This window comes from Equus caballus, chromosome 1 (assembly GCF_041296265.1).
Source record: "Equus caballus isolate H_3958 breed thoroughbred chromosome 1, TB-T2T, whole genome shotgun sequence".
NCBI classification, from domain to species: Eukaryota; Metazoa; Chordata; class Mammalia; order Perissodactyla; family Equidae; genus Equus; species Equus caballus.
The window spans coordinates 106,956,993-106,971,160 of NC_091684.1; the positions used below are offsets into that span (position 1 = coordinate 106,956,993).

The window sequence follows — 14,168 nt, forward strand, 5'->3', positions numbered from 1 at the left end:
TGAAGACTAGTCTCGTTGGTACCTGGGGTTGTGCACATGGAAGTGATTTTCCTGGTGGGTTTGGCCCCTATCCAGCCCCCCACTGCCAAGTCTCCCCGGTTTCCTCACAGAGCTCCTCACCCCATGGCTGGGAGGAAGCGCTCTCCTCGGGGAGGACTTGTGGTGGGATGGAGTCTGTTTTTGTTTTCCATCCCTTCTGCTGCTCCTTTTCAGACCTCACCACCCCATCCGTGGACCGAGCTCAGGGATTGGTCTCAAACTGCTTCTCCTTGAAGAAAACTAGAGTGAGCCAAGGCTCTTTTATTCTGAGCCACTGGGTGTTTCCACATCTCTGAAAAAGATCCCTTTGCAGATTTGGGGAAGACACTGGTCTGTGGGAGGCTTCTGCTTGGCCTTTTTCATGTAGGGAGCAGACCCAGTTTCCAGGAACATGACTACCTGCCTCCTGCCGCGGTCAAGGCTCACAGCTGTCAAAGCTGCCCCCTCCCTCCCACAGCTGGGGCTTCGCAGCTGCCATCAGGCTCTCAACTCCTGGGAGGGAGGGGCGAGAAACCGCCTCCCAGACGCTGCTCCCACTTGGCTTGTCTGACTCCTTCAGGGCCTGGGATTCTTGCTGCCCAGGGAGGGAGAGAAGATGGAGGATTCCAAGACGTGACTGATGCCCAGCAGCTGGAAATGTGTGGCCCCTCATTGAGCCCTCAGTTCTCAGTTCTCAGTTTGTGCTCGCTGTAGCTAAGCGAGTAGCTCTGGGGAAGCTGGTGAGGTCACCCGGCCCAGGTTGCACTTAGGGACCCAGAGATGGGCCCAGAACATGAGGAGGCAAGAGAGGCATGATCTCCATTGCGTGGAGGAGTAGTTGAAGCTCAGAGAGGGGGCATGACTAGCCCGGCCACACAGCTAGGGAAGGGAGGAGCCACTGGAGGTAAGTCCAGGATTGCAGCCTCCTCTGATCTTCAGGTGGCGAGGCATGACTACAATATTGGTGGGCTTGGGACTTGGGGAGGCCAAGCTGCAGAGGTTGACAGCTGTCATCAGCTGGCTAGTTCCTCGCCCACCAATGGCCTCCTGTTCCACTGGTTCTCAAAGTGGGGTGCCAGGCCAGCAGCATCAGCATCACCTGAGAACTTGCTAGAAAGGCAAATTCTCAGGTCCCCATGGGAGAAGGGCCCTCCAGGTGATTCTGATAAAGCTCGAGTTTGAAGACCATGTCTATTGCAATGCCAGGGGGAGGCTGGGGTTGGGGTGGGCTCTGGGTCCAAAGGTGGTTTGTCCCCAAGTGGTTTGGCTACTCTGGTGGTGACCTTATGCTCTGGTTTCTAGTCCCATCTTGGCCACTAGTCAAGGACTTCTGATTTGGCCCTTGTTTCCTCTTCTTGCAAAATAATGTCACTAATGGTGAAAACACCAGGACACACTGACATTTTAGAGGACTTGAAGGCTTACAAGCCTTTACAACAAAGTTCACTTCGTGGGTAAGCAGAACTTGTTTTATATCCCCACACCCATTCTGCAGACAAGGAAACTGAGACCTAAGATGTTTTATGATGTGTGCAAGCCCGTAGTGTGTGGAGGATCCAGGCCTTGAAGCAGGTGCCCCTGACTTCCCGTTCCTTACCAGTCCCTGTGTGTTGAGAGGTGTGGGCCTGGCCTTGTAGAGCTGCGTCACCAGCCCTGTCTCCCCTCCGAGGCTGCGCCGGGACACTCACCTTGCAGGCACCCGTGCAGTCATTGGCAGGCCCTTGGGAATCATTATGCAGCAATGAGCAGAGGCCTCCCTCGAGAGGTCGTGACCTCCCATTTTCTCTCTGTGGGAGACTCTTTACCCTTCTCCTTCAAGGCTAAACAATACCATTCCTCAGAGGCTGGGCCATGGTGACAGAGGGAGCGAAGGAGGGAACCAATTTTCAATCACCTTGTTGTAAAGAGCAGGGCAAAGCAGCCGCCTGGCACCCTGTGGCCTGAGGAGCAGCCCCCGCACCTGTGAGTGTGTGCATCTGTGTTCCTGGGGAGGAGAGAGGGACAGTCTGCAAGTGCCTCCTCCTACAGATCCTTGCAGCAGGTCATCTGGGACACGGTGGGGATACGAAAGATTCTGATAGGAAAAATAAGAAGAGATTTGTTTAGCCTATTCTGAAAGGAATCCCCAAGCCACCAGAGCACTGTCTGAGGCTTTGCAGCCACACCCCTGGGTCCCTGTCATAGGGTTCCTCCCTCGTGGGGACAATCTGCCATGGTCCTCTGTCTGCAGCTTTCATTTTTTTGGCAAGGTCATTTGAGACATCCCTCTCTCCTGGCGCTGCGGTGCTGTTCCTCATGTGGATACGGGTATTTAATGAACAATTAATGGGTAGGTCAGCGAGTCATCTTGGCTCGCTCCTTTCATCACCAGCCCGCTTCATGTACAATTTCTTCGCAGCATTCTTTCCGAATGGGTGGGAGGGCCGAGGTCACGGCTTTGCTTTCTCTTGCAGACAGACTTAATTAGGTTGCTGCATTTGCCAAGGCAGTGGCGCCCCTTCTCTTTGCACAGCCACAGGCTCTGGCGTGGCCTCTGCGCTTTGCTCTCGTGATCTCATTGGTCTTCTCTCTCTCAGAGGCGGGGCATTTGTCAAGTAGAGGCTTCCCCTAAATAATTCTAGCTACCACTTGGTGGTCTCTGTCACGAACCAGACATGGTGCTGGGGCCATTCCAGCGCACATGCTGTAACAAGAGCCAGTGCGTCCCTGTGCGTGTTTAGTTTGCCCCAGGCACTGGGCCAAGCCCTTCTTATGGATTATCTCATCTAATCTTCTCAAGAATTCAGCCAGTAAGGTATTGGTGTTAATCCCATTTTACAGATGAGGAAATTGAGGCTCTGGGGTGAAATAGCTTTCCCAGGCTCAAAGGCTAGCAAGGAGGTGGAGCCAGGATTCTGGAATACCCTGGAGACCGGACTGTGCACATAGACAGCACCTGGGGGCTGGTTAGGATTGCAGAGTCTCTGACCCACTGAGTTAGAAGCTGCATTTGAACAAGATCCCCAGGGCACGCCTGTGCACAGTAACTGCTGAGACCGCTATATACTCTCTCCAGCCACGATAGCCAATTACCCCAGAATCCTGTGTGTTCACCACGATTGGCTCTGTTTTCCAGCTGAGGAAGCAGTGGTTTAGAGAGGTTGGGGCTAGTCAAGGGCAGAGCTGAGACTTGATTCTGGGCAGGACTCTCAACCAACAAGGTGACACCAGTTTCCACGCCCAACTTGAGGTGCTAGAGTTTGCCTCTCCCTGCTGTGGACTCAGGAGCAGAGCTCCCCGCTCTAGACCCCTGTGCTCTGCTGTCCCCCTGCCTCTCACAGGGACAAGCACCCAGGACTGACTTGACTGCTCTCCTCTCTGTCCCCTGCTACAGATGTGCAGCACATTAAGAGGAGGGACATTGTGTTGAAGCGAGAACTGGGCGAGGGAGCCTTTGGAAAGGTCTTCCTCGCTGAGTGCTACAACCTCAGCCCGACCAAGGACAAGATGCTCGTGGCCGTGAAGGTAAATCGCGGAGGCATGTGGGCCTCCAGAAGAGGGCTGGCGGGGGCCGGGGAGCGGGAAGGAGCACTCACTCTATTCTGGAAGATGGTGTAAACTGGCTTTAGCAGATGCACCCAGGCCCTGGTTCCAAGGTCAGGGAAGTTTCCTCTGGACCAAAACCAGCTTCCTGTGGATTTGGAAGTCAAGAGCCATAGTACCTCAGAGGGCTGTGCCTGGGTGCAGCTGGGGGAACAAGTTAGGCCTGTGAAAGGCCCTGGGTTTATTCTGGAGGCCCTGGGCTCAGCTCTGACCCCAGCTGGCCCTCCTCCCTCCTCAGTGACTTTGTAGGATGTGTTGTTGCTCCTGGACTGTCACTAGACCATTTCTCAGGAGTGGAGTTGGCTGAAGGGTGGGTGACTCAAGGACACCCTGGGAGCCACAGTCGAGGGCAGCAGACATCACTGGGAATGGAAGGAGATGAGGTGGGGGGTTTAGTACTGAGCACAGGGACAACAGTGAGTGAGGCTGGAAGAGCTTCTCAGAAACCCCCCAGGGGATCCAGGTTCAGACTCCAAGGGGCAGCATGCATGAGGGCATCTGGCTCCTGGCAGCTGCTGGATGGGTCCATTACCAGCTGTGGAGCCAGCTGTGCAGATGTGCAGCTGGAGCTGAATCGCTTCGGGCAGGAGAGAGGGGACTTTCCTGCCAGCAGTCTCCCTCCCTAGCCCTGCCTCCAGCAGGGAGCAGCTTCTATAAATCAATGTTGGACCAATCTTTGAACATTATTGGCACAGGTAAGAGTCAAGTCACCTCGCTGAGGCACCCCTGGGTCTCAGGATCCCTGCTCTGGAGCGTGGGGTGGCCTCTGTGGGAGCAGCGAGCGGGCCTCTGAGGCCAATGTGAATTCTGCATCATGTTCTGGGCTGGGAGCAGGAGAAACTGCTCCCCATGAGGATTCTCACCTGCACCTCAAAAGGGTCTCATCCTAAGCATGGGGCTCTGATGGTGCCCTCATGACAGCAGTTTCATCCTCCTGCGACTTTTGGGTCTCTGTGTTCGCAGTCTTGTGTATCTGCAAAACAGCTTTGTCCACGGAGGATAAATGACCTCCACGGACACAGGAGGTGCTGTGCGGACCACAGGCCAAGCATGGAAATCAGAGAGCCTGAGGGGAGTCTCAGCCCCAGCACTCATTAGCTGTGTGACCTTGTGAGAGATGCTTAACCTCTATGGGCCTCAGTTTCCTTATCTGTATAATAGGAATTATAATATCTCCTCCTCAGAATTTTGGTGATTAAATTATATAACATATGTAAAATCCTCAGGTCACCACTTGGGGCATCGTCCCAATAAAGAGTATTTGTCTCTGTTATCATCATTAGTCTTGATGTTGCTGTTATTGAATGTGCTTAGACACATGACGTATGAGCTGCCAGGCTTGCGTTGACATCTAGAGTAGGCGTTGCCAAAACTTTTTCTCGAAATGGCCAGATAATAAATATTTTAGGCTTCGAGGGCCATACCTTCTTCATTGCAGCTACTCAACTCTGCCCATGTAGTGGGAAAGCAGCATAAAAAATACATAAACTAAAGGTGGTGGCTGTTTTCCAATAAATTTTTTTTCACAAAAATATGTGTTGTCTGCTGACCTCTGCTCTAGAAAATAAATAAGGAACTAGAGTATTGCTGCCATAAAAGGCTAATGATTATTATTGCTAGACACGCCGAGAATAAACTTGCTCGGTGTGTCTCCATAGGCGGGGGATGCACAGGTGAGCGAGCTGTCTTTAGACAGCTTGGACCAGGAATGTGGAAAGGTGGAAATGTTTCTAATTTTGTCCCGAAACTTAGAATCTGCACTGCCCTAAAACTTTTAATTTACAGGATGACACTAATCCGCTGGGTGTTCCAGCATCCGTCTGGGGATGGGTGAAGAAATGGAACATTTATTGCCCTTTGAGCAGGAAATGAAATGATGGTCTAAAACCCTGGGAAATGTTTCCCACTGAGTGGTGTGGCATTGAGTGGCAGTACCCAGATTGGCTAATGCAGAAAATGTGTTTCTGTTTTCATCCTTTTAAAAGTGTTTCCTTTTCCCCTTGGATCTGGTGACCCCGAGGAGGTGAGTGCTCTGGCATTTCACACCATTTGCCACCCAGTGGGCAGCCCTTGAAGGAGACCCTCCTCTCCTCTGGAGAACAGCCGAGAACCCACCCTGTCTCCTGCTTTTTATCCTCTTTAGCTTTTCCTCATGTTTTTGGGCTCCTTCCGCTTGGGTTTGTTCTCATTTTGATGCAGGGTAATTGTGGACTTCCAGAGAACACTTCCAAGTATTACTCAAGACAAGGTTTTCCCAAAATTGTGGTTTTAAATCCATTGGCAAGAATTTTTTGCTCTGCAGTTGCTATGGTGGAAACAAAGAACAGAAATCCCAGCCTCTGTTTCGAAGGTCCTTGCAGTCTCTTGCAGAGACAAGATGAATACTTATGAAAGACATGGAGCACAGGACGAGACAGAGCGTAATTTCTATATGTGTGTAGTGTAAGTGTGACGTTAAAATCATGTAGTTCACAATCTTTGTAAATAGGTGATGCTGCTTTTACACAGTCATTTGACAAACAGTGCACTTGCTCAGAAGATCTCAAGAAAATCTCCTCTGATATCAAATGCCAATAAGTATATGAGAAAGGTGTCCAATCTAATCAATCATCAGAAAAGTGCAAATGAACCATAATGAGATACCTCTCTCCACCAAGCAGAATAGCTTAATAGCAGTGACAATGCCAAGTGCTGACAAGGATATGGAGCAACTTGTATCTCTCATACTTTGCGGGTGGGAATGTAAAGGGGTATAATTGTTTTGAAAACAGTTTGATATTCTAGAACATTGGTATACTGTATGACCCAGCACTTCTACTTCTGGGCCTATTCCCAATGGATATCTGTCTGTCTGTCTGTCTGTCTGTCTCTCTCTATTTGTCTCTCTCTCTCTCTCTCTCTATCAAGAGATGTGTCTAAGAATGTTCACAAAGCATTATTTATAACAGCCAAAAGTCAGAAACAACCCCAGTGTCCATCAATGGCAACGTGGATAAAGAACTGTGCTATATTCATATAATGGAAAGCTATTCAGTGAGGAGAATGAATGAACTACGGCTGCATGCAACAGTGAGGAAGAATCTCAAAAGCACAATGTTGAATGAAAAAAGATATAGAAGCACATACATAATGCTATATGTGTGATTCCGCCTTTACAAAATCCAAAACACAAGTAATTCCCAGCATCTAGGAATTCGTATTCAGGTAGTATAAACTATTTTAAAAAAACAAGGATGTGAATTCCATGAGTCAGCATAGTAGTTACCTTCAGGGTGAGAGAGAGCATCCTGGAAGGGCAGGGTACAGGGTGGGGCCATTTCTGGGAAGTTGGCAATATTTTATTTTTTACTTACATCGAGGATGCACTGGTGTTAGCTTTGTGATAAATCAGTGTGCCGTAAAAGATTTTTCTTTCAAGGATTTATCATATTCTTAAAAATACGCTTAATTTATTCATTCCATACATATTCATTGAGCACTTACTGTGCGTCTGCCCTATATGAAGTAATGGGGAGAGAGGAAGAAAGGAGACCCCCCAGGCCCAGGAAGCTCAGGTCTCAGAGTCGTAGAATATCAGAGCCCAGAGGGACGTTCACGGAGGAGAAGATGGTGATGATGATGATGATGATGATGACAACATTGAACGGACAACACTCATTAGGGTGCTCACAGTATGCCAGGCCCCACTGTGGGTGATGTGTGCATGTTAATGTTTCATTCTCATAGCAACCCTGAGAGCTGGGCACTAGCATTGTCTACATTTAACACAAGAGGACATTGAGGCACAGAGAGGTTAAGCAATTCACCCAAGGTCCCACAGCTAGTCCGTGGTGGAGCCACACTGAAACCTGGACAACCCCTTTCCTCCACAGATGAGAGAATGAATCCTTCTCACTGCCTTTCCTCTTTCCCCCCATCTCTCTATGCTCTGCTCTGGGTGAACCTCAGCGTTCTTCCAAGTCATGAATTCTTCTTGCGGTTTTATCTAGTGTAGATTGTGTCCTGTCAATGGAGATTTTTATTTTGACATCAATGACCATACACTTGATTTCCAAGATATTTAACTGGTTCTTAACTTTATTGTTATCTTAATCTTATTTCTCTCTGTTTTGGTTGCATACCTTCTTGATTCTTTAAAATAATTATTTCTTCACTCTCTTTGAGCATTTACTTATTTTAACATTTTTCTCAGTCTTCCTATAAAATTAATTTTATATGCAGGAAATATGTGTTCTGGTTATTTATAATTTTAATTATTTGGATTCAATGTGATATTTCTTCCAATATGTCTGAACTTCAGCTTTTGGGTTCCTTTTGATTTGGGAGGTTGTTTTCTTTTTGTTTTGGTTGCTCATGATTTCCAGTTTCAGTTACTTTAAATTGGAGCAGAAACTTAAAATATTTGTGAAACAATCTGAGTGTAGAATCTCAGATTTTTACTATTTTCTCAATTTTTAAAAATAGTATTTCGTCCCAGTCTTAACACTTTTTAACACTGACTTTTAGAAGTTCCTTCCAAAAATATTCATCCTAGGTTCCCTAAAAACAGTCCACTCTTTGCACTCATATTTCATCGGTTTCCATGACATTTCATTACATTAAGTGACGACATTAACAGGCTCAACTGTCAGAAATGAATTTGGGGACAAGCACGGCTGGCTCTTGGTAAGCTCCTCTCTGAGACGAAGGTATCTCCGGATATTCAACTAGTAGTGAGTGTTCAGGGCATAATGGGCACCAGTCAGTGTGTTCCACAGAGGTCATGGACAGTGCCAGCTTTTCTGGCTGGTCATGTGGATATAGCTCAGTTGAGAGTTTTTCTGGTCCAAAGAACAGGACGTGCAAAGGGCCTGAGGCAGATAAAATCGTGGTGGGAAAGAAGGATGGAAAGACCAGTGAGACTGAAGTGTAATGAATGAGGAGAAGGGAATGTATGGGAGGAGAGGAGGCAGAGACAGGTGGGGTGACCTGAAATTTAGAGCCCATGATTGTGTAAAGGAGTGTGGATTTTATCCTGAAAACAACGGGAAGCTGATGGCCAATTTTAAGGTAGGAAGACAGATGAGAGAAGGGCACCTGTACATGTGATAACTACCCATCTTGTTCTCTGATAAAATCGTTTGGGGATCTCAACAAGGTGAAGTGACAGTGGATTTTGAGAGGAAAAGAGAAAGGAGATTTTCGTACCTTCTTTTTAAAGGGTTGACTGTGTGTGTGTGCGTGGTTGTCTGTGTATTTGAACGTTTAGGAATTTGAACATTTAGGAATATGTGTATCTCTGTGCATATAATAAAATAGATTTCAGTATGTTAATAAAATCCAAAACTGAACATTCTTTGAAATATCTCCTCTCAATAAAAGGAAAAAAAAAATGGAAGGCAGCAGAGCTCCCAGGCTGGACAAGACGAAGAAGTTAAATGACTCTGATGAAGTGGGAACTGTTGAGAAGTTTGAATGTTCCTGCCGTCTAGACTGCTTTCCTCCCATCCTACTAAACAGCCCCACTGAAATCCTTCCCCCAGGGCAGGAGGTGGACATGCGTCCTGATGCACACAGCGGGAGGACCAGAAAGGGCAGTGCCTTCAAACCTTGGGTGGGGAAGAAGGAGACCAGGGGGCCAGAATTCCTGCTCTCCTCTTTGTTCTATGGATGCCACTGGAAGGGCTTCAGAGACCCCTTGGCAAGACCCATCTCCCTGTGCCTCCCATCCACTGACTGGGGACCCATGTTGAAGTTTCCCAGCTCCAAAGAACGTGTTGGATGTCGGCTCCATTGAGAGGGGCAAGAGAATCTCTGAGCTGATTTTCCTCTTTATTATTCTCTTTCTATCATCTCTGGTCCAATTGCATCAATCCCTGGGGTTTGGGGCCACTTGCAGCTCTGAACCCCAGTTCTGCACTTGACCCTTTGCCAGTTACATAGGAACTTCAGGTTTGACCCAGGAGCTGGAAAACCCATTGTGATGGTGGAAAGAGAACTGGCAGGATAAAGGATGTGGGAAAGCTAGAAGAGGCAGCAGTGGCTTTGTGCCCCATCTCCCAAATGAGGAACTCATATCTGCCTCGCGGTGTGGGGAGCCAACCTTGGGGATGCTGGCTGGCACTGCGTGAGAGCTGAGAACGGAAATAGCCAATGGCTGCCATTGGCTTCCGGACTGTGCAGGAGAATGATTTACAGAGATGGAGAGAGGCCATTTGGCTGGCCTCAAATTTGATCTACTTTTCCCTCTCATAAATCCAGTGTTCACATAAATCTTTGTATTCTCCCATCCCACCCATGCTGGGTTCCATTTTTTTTTCTTTACCTTCTTGTTCTTCGTGAAAATAAATAAATCACTGGCAGTCATCCTATACCCATGGCCCAGCCCATGCAGCTCAGGGCTGCAGCTGGGAGCTGGGTCACCCAGGAAAGCGCCTTCTCTTGATGACTCCCTGCCTTCCTCCACTCGTAGGAAGAAGGCTTTGCAAATGTCTTGATTCTGACAGGTGGACCCATGGCAGCCTATTCCTTTATTATGGGGTAGCATCCCAATAAGCCCATAGGATTAGAAGTGGTGAAAATCAGCCGTGGGTCAGTGGATCTCCCACTTTCCTGTGCCCTTGGCCTGCCTTACAAACCTGGCTTCCTCGCTGGGTCCACCTGCTCTGCCGGCTGCCCATACTCCTCTTCTTTCCCACCCTCTCCTCTGCCCTTTCATGTCTTTAGCTTCTGCACCCACCATTCCCTTGGAGACCTGCCTAGAGAGTTATTCATCTGATAAATTAATTCAAGTAGGTGTGCTGGGGAGGAATGTGTCCTGGGCTCCAGACTCAAGCCTTTACTTCTTGTGTGATCTTTGGCAAGTTGCTTCCCCATTCTGGACCTCGGTTTTCTCAGCTGTAAAATGGGAAAGCTACATTAGATAGCTTCCAGCATTTTTGTCAGCAGTAGAGTCATTTACTCAAACACTTTTTTGGTGAAACCTCCAAATTTTGAAAAGAATGAAAGGTGGCGCTGGTTGAAGTGGGAGTGGGTTTTGATCTCTGGCTAAGAGACCGTGGCCCTCTTGATGGCCCTAGAGCCATTGCCATTGAACTCTGGGTCACAAGGAGGTGTCTGGGGTCCAGTTTAACTCTAATCTGCTGTCATTTAAGATGTACGAATGTGTGCTGATCCCCGGGCAGGGCTGGGCCTCAGTTTCTCCAACTCCAGAAATGAGCAGGTGGAAGCAGATGATATCTGGGGCCCTTTTAATGCTAAGAATCCATTATGTCTACTGTATGCTGATGACTAGATACAATTTTTGCATATTCTCATTCCTTCCGTGCTCTAAGCCAAGACAGCCATGTGGATTTCAGCTGATGGGAGTTGTGGGGGCAAGAGAAAGTTCTCTGGCTAGGGAGGCCTTTCAGTAGTAGCATGAACTACAGGGGAGGTCCGTCTGCCTAAATAACCAAAAAGTCCAGATGCCTGGCAGAGAGAATGCAAACCAGTCTCCTGTCTGTCTGGATTTCTGCTAACTTGAAAATGGCGTGCAAACTGCACACCCCACCTTCATTGCCTTGTGTTGTGTCTATTGAGGTTACTAAACAGTGTCATTTGAGGCAACTGGATGCTTGGCCCCTGCCTTCTGACCTCATGGGGAGGGTGGTAAGCTAGAGAAATGTGTGAGCACACCTGCCTGGCTGCTCCTCCTGCAGAGAGGGACCTGTTCCCATGGCAGTGCCCTATCCAAGGTCCGTCGGAGGTGATGGATGTCTTCCATTTTGGTCTTGCCATCTCCTTCTGGTGCTGGAATATCCACATTCACAGCTGACACCCCTCCTACCATTGCTCTTCCATTTATCTTCCTGGGCCTGGGGGCATGTGGTCTGGTCTGGTGCTCTTCCCTCACACCAGGGCCTCCCACTCCCATGAGGGTTGAGTTGTGACATTTCTGTGGCCACCAGATGCCCATCTTCCCCTCCTACCCTGAGACTTTGTGGTCCTTTACCTGGTCCTGGTCTTGGGTGATCCTCAGGCTTCTGCCTGTTAACTGCCATTCCCATCGCTGCAGCCCCATTTCCCCCCAGTGCTCCCTTCACCCCTACTAGGAGGACACCAGAGCCTTCTAGAAGCCAAAGTGGTCACATTTCTGTGCAAGTATACACTCCTTCACGATCTAAAATCAAGGAATAGAAAAGGCAAGAAGACTTTATTACATTGTCTGCCTGATTTCTGGTGGGCTATGGGCACAGTCTGGTTTACATAGTGAAAGCAACTGGGACAGTGGTTCTCCCACTGTTTAGTTTAGAGGTGGGACCATTTCTTCAAGGAAACGTGGGAAGGGGCCTTTGTCAGGCCTTCCATCTCCCTGCCCCCTCTCTCTGCGTTCACACTAATCTCTGAAGAAGCCTAGGGCTCTGAGATGAACATGGTTTGAAATCACTGGCTGGTGGATGGGTCGTGGGTTTCAGAAAGTTGATTTCTGTTTCTACAGGGATGAAAATGCTGAAGGACAAAGGAGTCAGGCCTGGCTACTGTGTCTTAGCCTCATGCTCTTTAAACCCTGATTAGAATCTCATTTGTTGGGAACCAGCAGTGTCATTATTATGGGCACCAGCTTTCTTCCTGGGAGGGAACCAGACACACCCCTGCCTTCTGGTTGCTAAAAAACATGTCCTGCATTGTTTCAGGCCCTGAAGGATCCCACCTTGGCTGCCAGGAAGGATTTCCAGAGGGAGGCCGAGCTGCTCACCAACCTGCAGCATGAGCACATTGTCAAGTTCTATGGGGTGTGTGGTGATGGGGACCCCCTCATCATGGTCTTTGAGTACATGAAGCATGGAGACCTGAACAAGTTCCTCAGGTGAGCGAGGATCGCTGTCCTTACCTCTACTCTCCAACCCAGCCCTACCGGACCCTGGGGGTTCTCTCTGGAGCCAGAAGTCCTAGTGCCCCTCTGAACACAAGTCTGGGGATTCGAAATGAGAAGCAGCCTTTCATTCTTCTACATCAGGCCTTTGTCCCTAATTTCTAGGGAGAAAAAGTTGAGGATGCTATGACAAGTAACCTGTGCTCTCCTTCCTGATCCCAAGTAGACTGAGAAAAAGAGCAGGGTCTGGAATGAATCCAAGGAGGGAGCCCAGAGGGCCTGCCAGCCTATAGCTTCCAACTCCTAGATTCTAGGGGCATCCTTCCCCTGGATCATGTGAATAGCTTTCCCATTTTGTGCCTTACACTCCTCAGTGTTGCAAAGTGAGGCTAATACCTCATACCCCTCCTGGAAACCTGCTTGCTAGAGACTTTTTGATGAGGAGTAAGAAGGCAGAAGTTCACAAATTCATCAGGAGACAGAGATGGTTGAAAAAAAAGAGTGGATTTTCCTGGGATAAATGTAGAACTGTGCTGTCCAGTACCGTGGCCACATACGGAAATTTGAATTTAAATTTACATAACTTAAATAAAACTTAAAAATCCAGTTCCTCAGTCACACTAGCCACATTTCAAGTGCTCAGTAGTCACATGTGACCATATTGGGCAGTGCAGTATAGGACATTTCTATCAATAGAAAGTTCTATTGGAGAGCATTGTTCTAGAAAGATTGGATTTGTTGTAAGAAGAGTTTCCCCAAACCTGGAACAAGATCATCTGGACTTTGAGATGTTCTTGATGGAACTGGTAAGAGACGGGAACCCCAACCAGAAGTTCCGGATGGGGTTGAGGGGGAGCTCTCCCTTGCCCAGAGAAAGCAGCATCTCACCACTACAGCAGAGTTAGCACTTCCCTGCCTCCCACATCTGCCACCTCCAAGTAGTGCCCAGATGTGGAGGGGGCAGCCATGTGTGAGGGTCTGTGGAATTCAGGGTCCCAGGAAGCAGGTTGAAAAATCAGACCCTTGACATAGTGTGTGGTCCTTGAAACTTATTGACGCTCATTGAATTCCATGAGATTTTCAGAGTCCATGTGTAGATTATGGAACACTCTAGCACACTCACCAAAAATTGATGAGCATCTTCTTGAAGTGGGACATTCAACAGGAGGCTGTGGTTTTAAGGGAGAAATGGAAAGGATTGGTAGCAGATAGTGAATGCTTCTTATGAGCTGGATTTCCAAAAATGTCCCTAAAGGAATTGAAAGTATCTGTAGAATGTTCTAAACCTCCTAAAACTTGATTTCACAATGAAATTTATTCCTTTCCCAGAGAACTCAGTCCTTATCATAAGACAGACTTGGGTTCACGCTCTGAATTTGTTGTATCTTAGCGATGTAACCTGGAACAAGTTTTCAACCTTAATTCTCTCTCCCAGGAATCAAGACTGTTCATAACTGCTTCCCAGGTTCGTTGTTAAGAGCATTAAATGACAAACATTAAATATATATGTATAATACCTAGACGAGTTTTCCATGTAGCGAGGTGTTTAGTCGATGGTAGTTACTATTAAAATTTTTACAATTATTATTTTATCAGAACTGTGAACCACGGTAGTTTCTAAGACAGGCGACACCCTTTCTGAATATTCAGGGTCTTCCTCTCCCTGCTTCCCTTCCCCTGGGGTCAGAGGGACATGCTGCATTTTCCACCATGCTCTCTGAATGGATTCAGCAGT

General features: G+C 48.1%; 1 protein-coding gene across 4 annotated transcripts in view; it reads left to right on the forward strand.

The window, feature by feature from the left end:
• Window positions 1-14,168, forward strand: part of NTRK3 (neurotrophic receptor tyrosine kinase 3) — a 364,056-nt gene that overhangs the window by 297,619 nt on the left and 52,269 nt on the right. For all 4 annotated transcript variants that reach the window (XM_023650428.2, XM_023650373.2, XM_070266942.1 and 1 more), the window contains exons 13-14: window positions 3,392-3,522; window positions 12,255-12,427. In XM_023650428.2, the coding sequence (XP_023506196.1) occupies window positions 3,392-3,522; window positions 12,255-12,427 (304 nt within the window). The remainder of the gene's footprint in view (window positions 1-3,391; window positions 3,523-12,254; window positions 12,428-14,168) is intronic.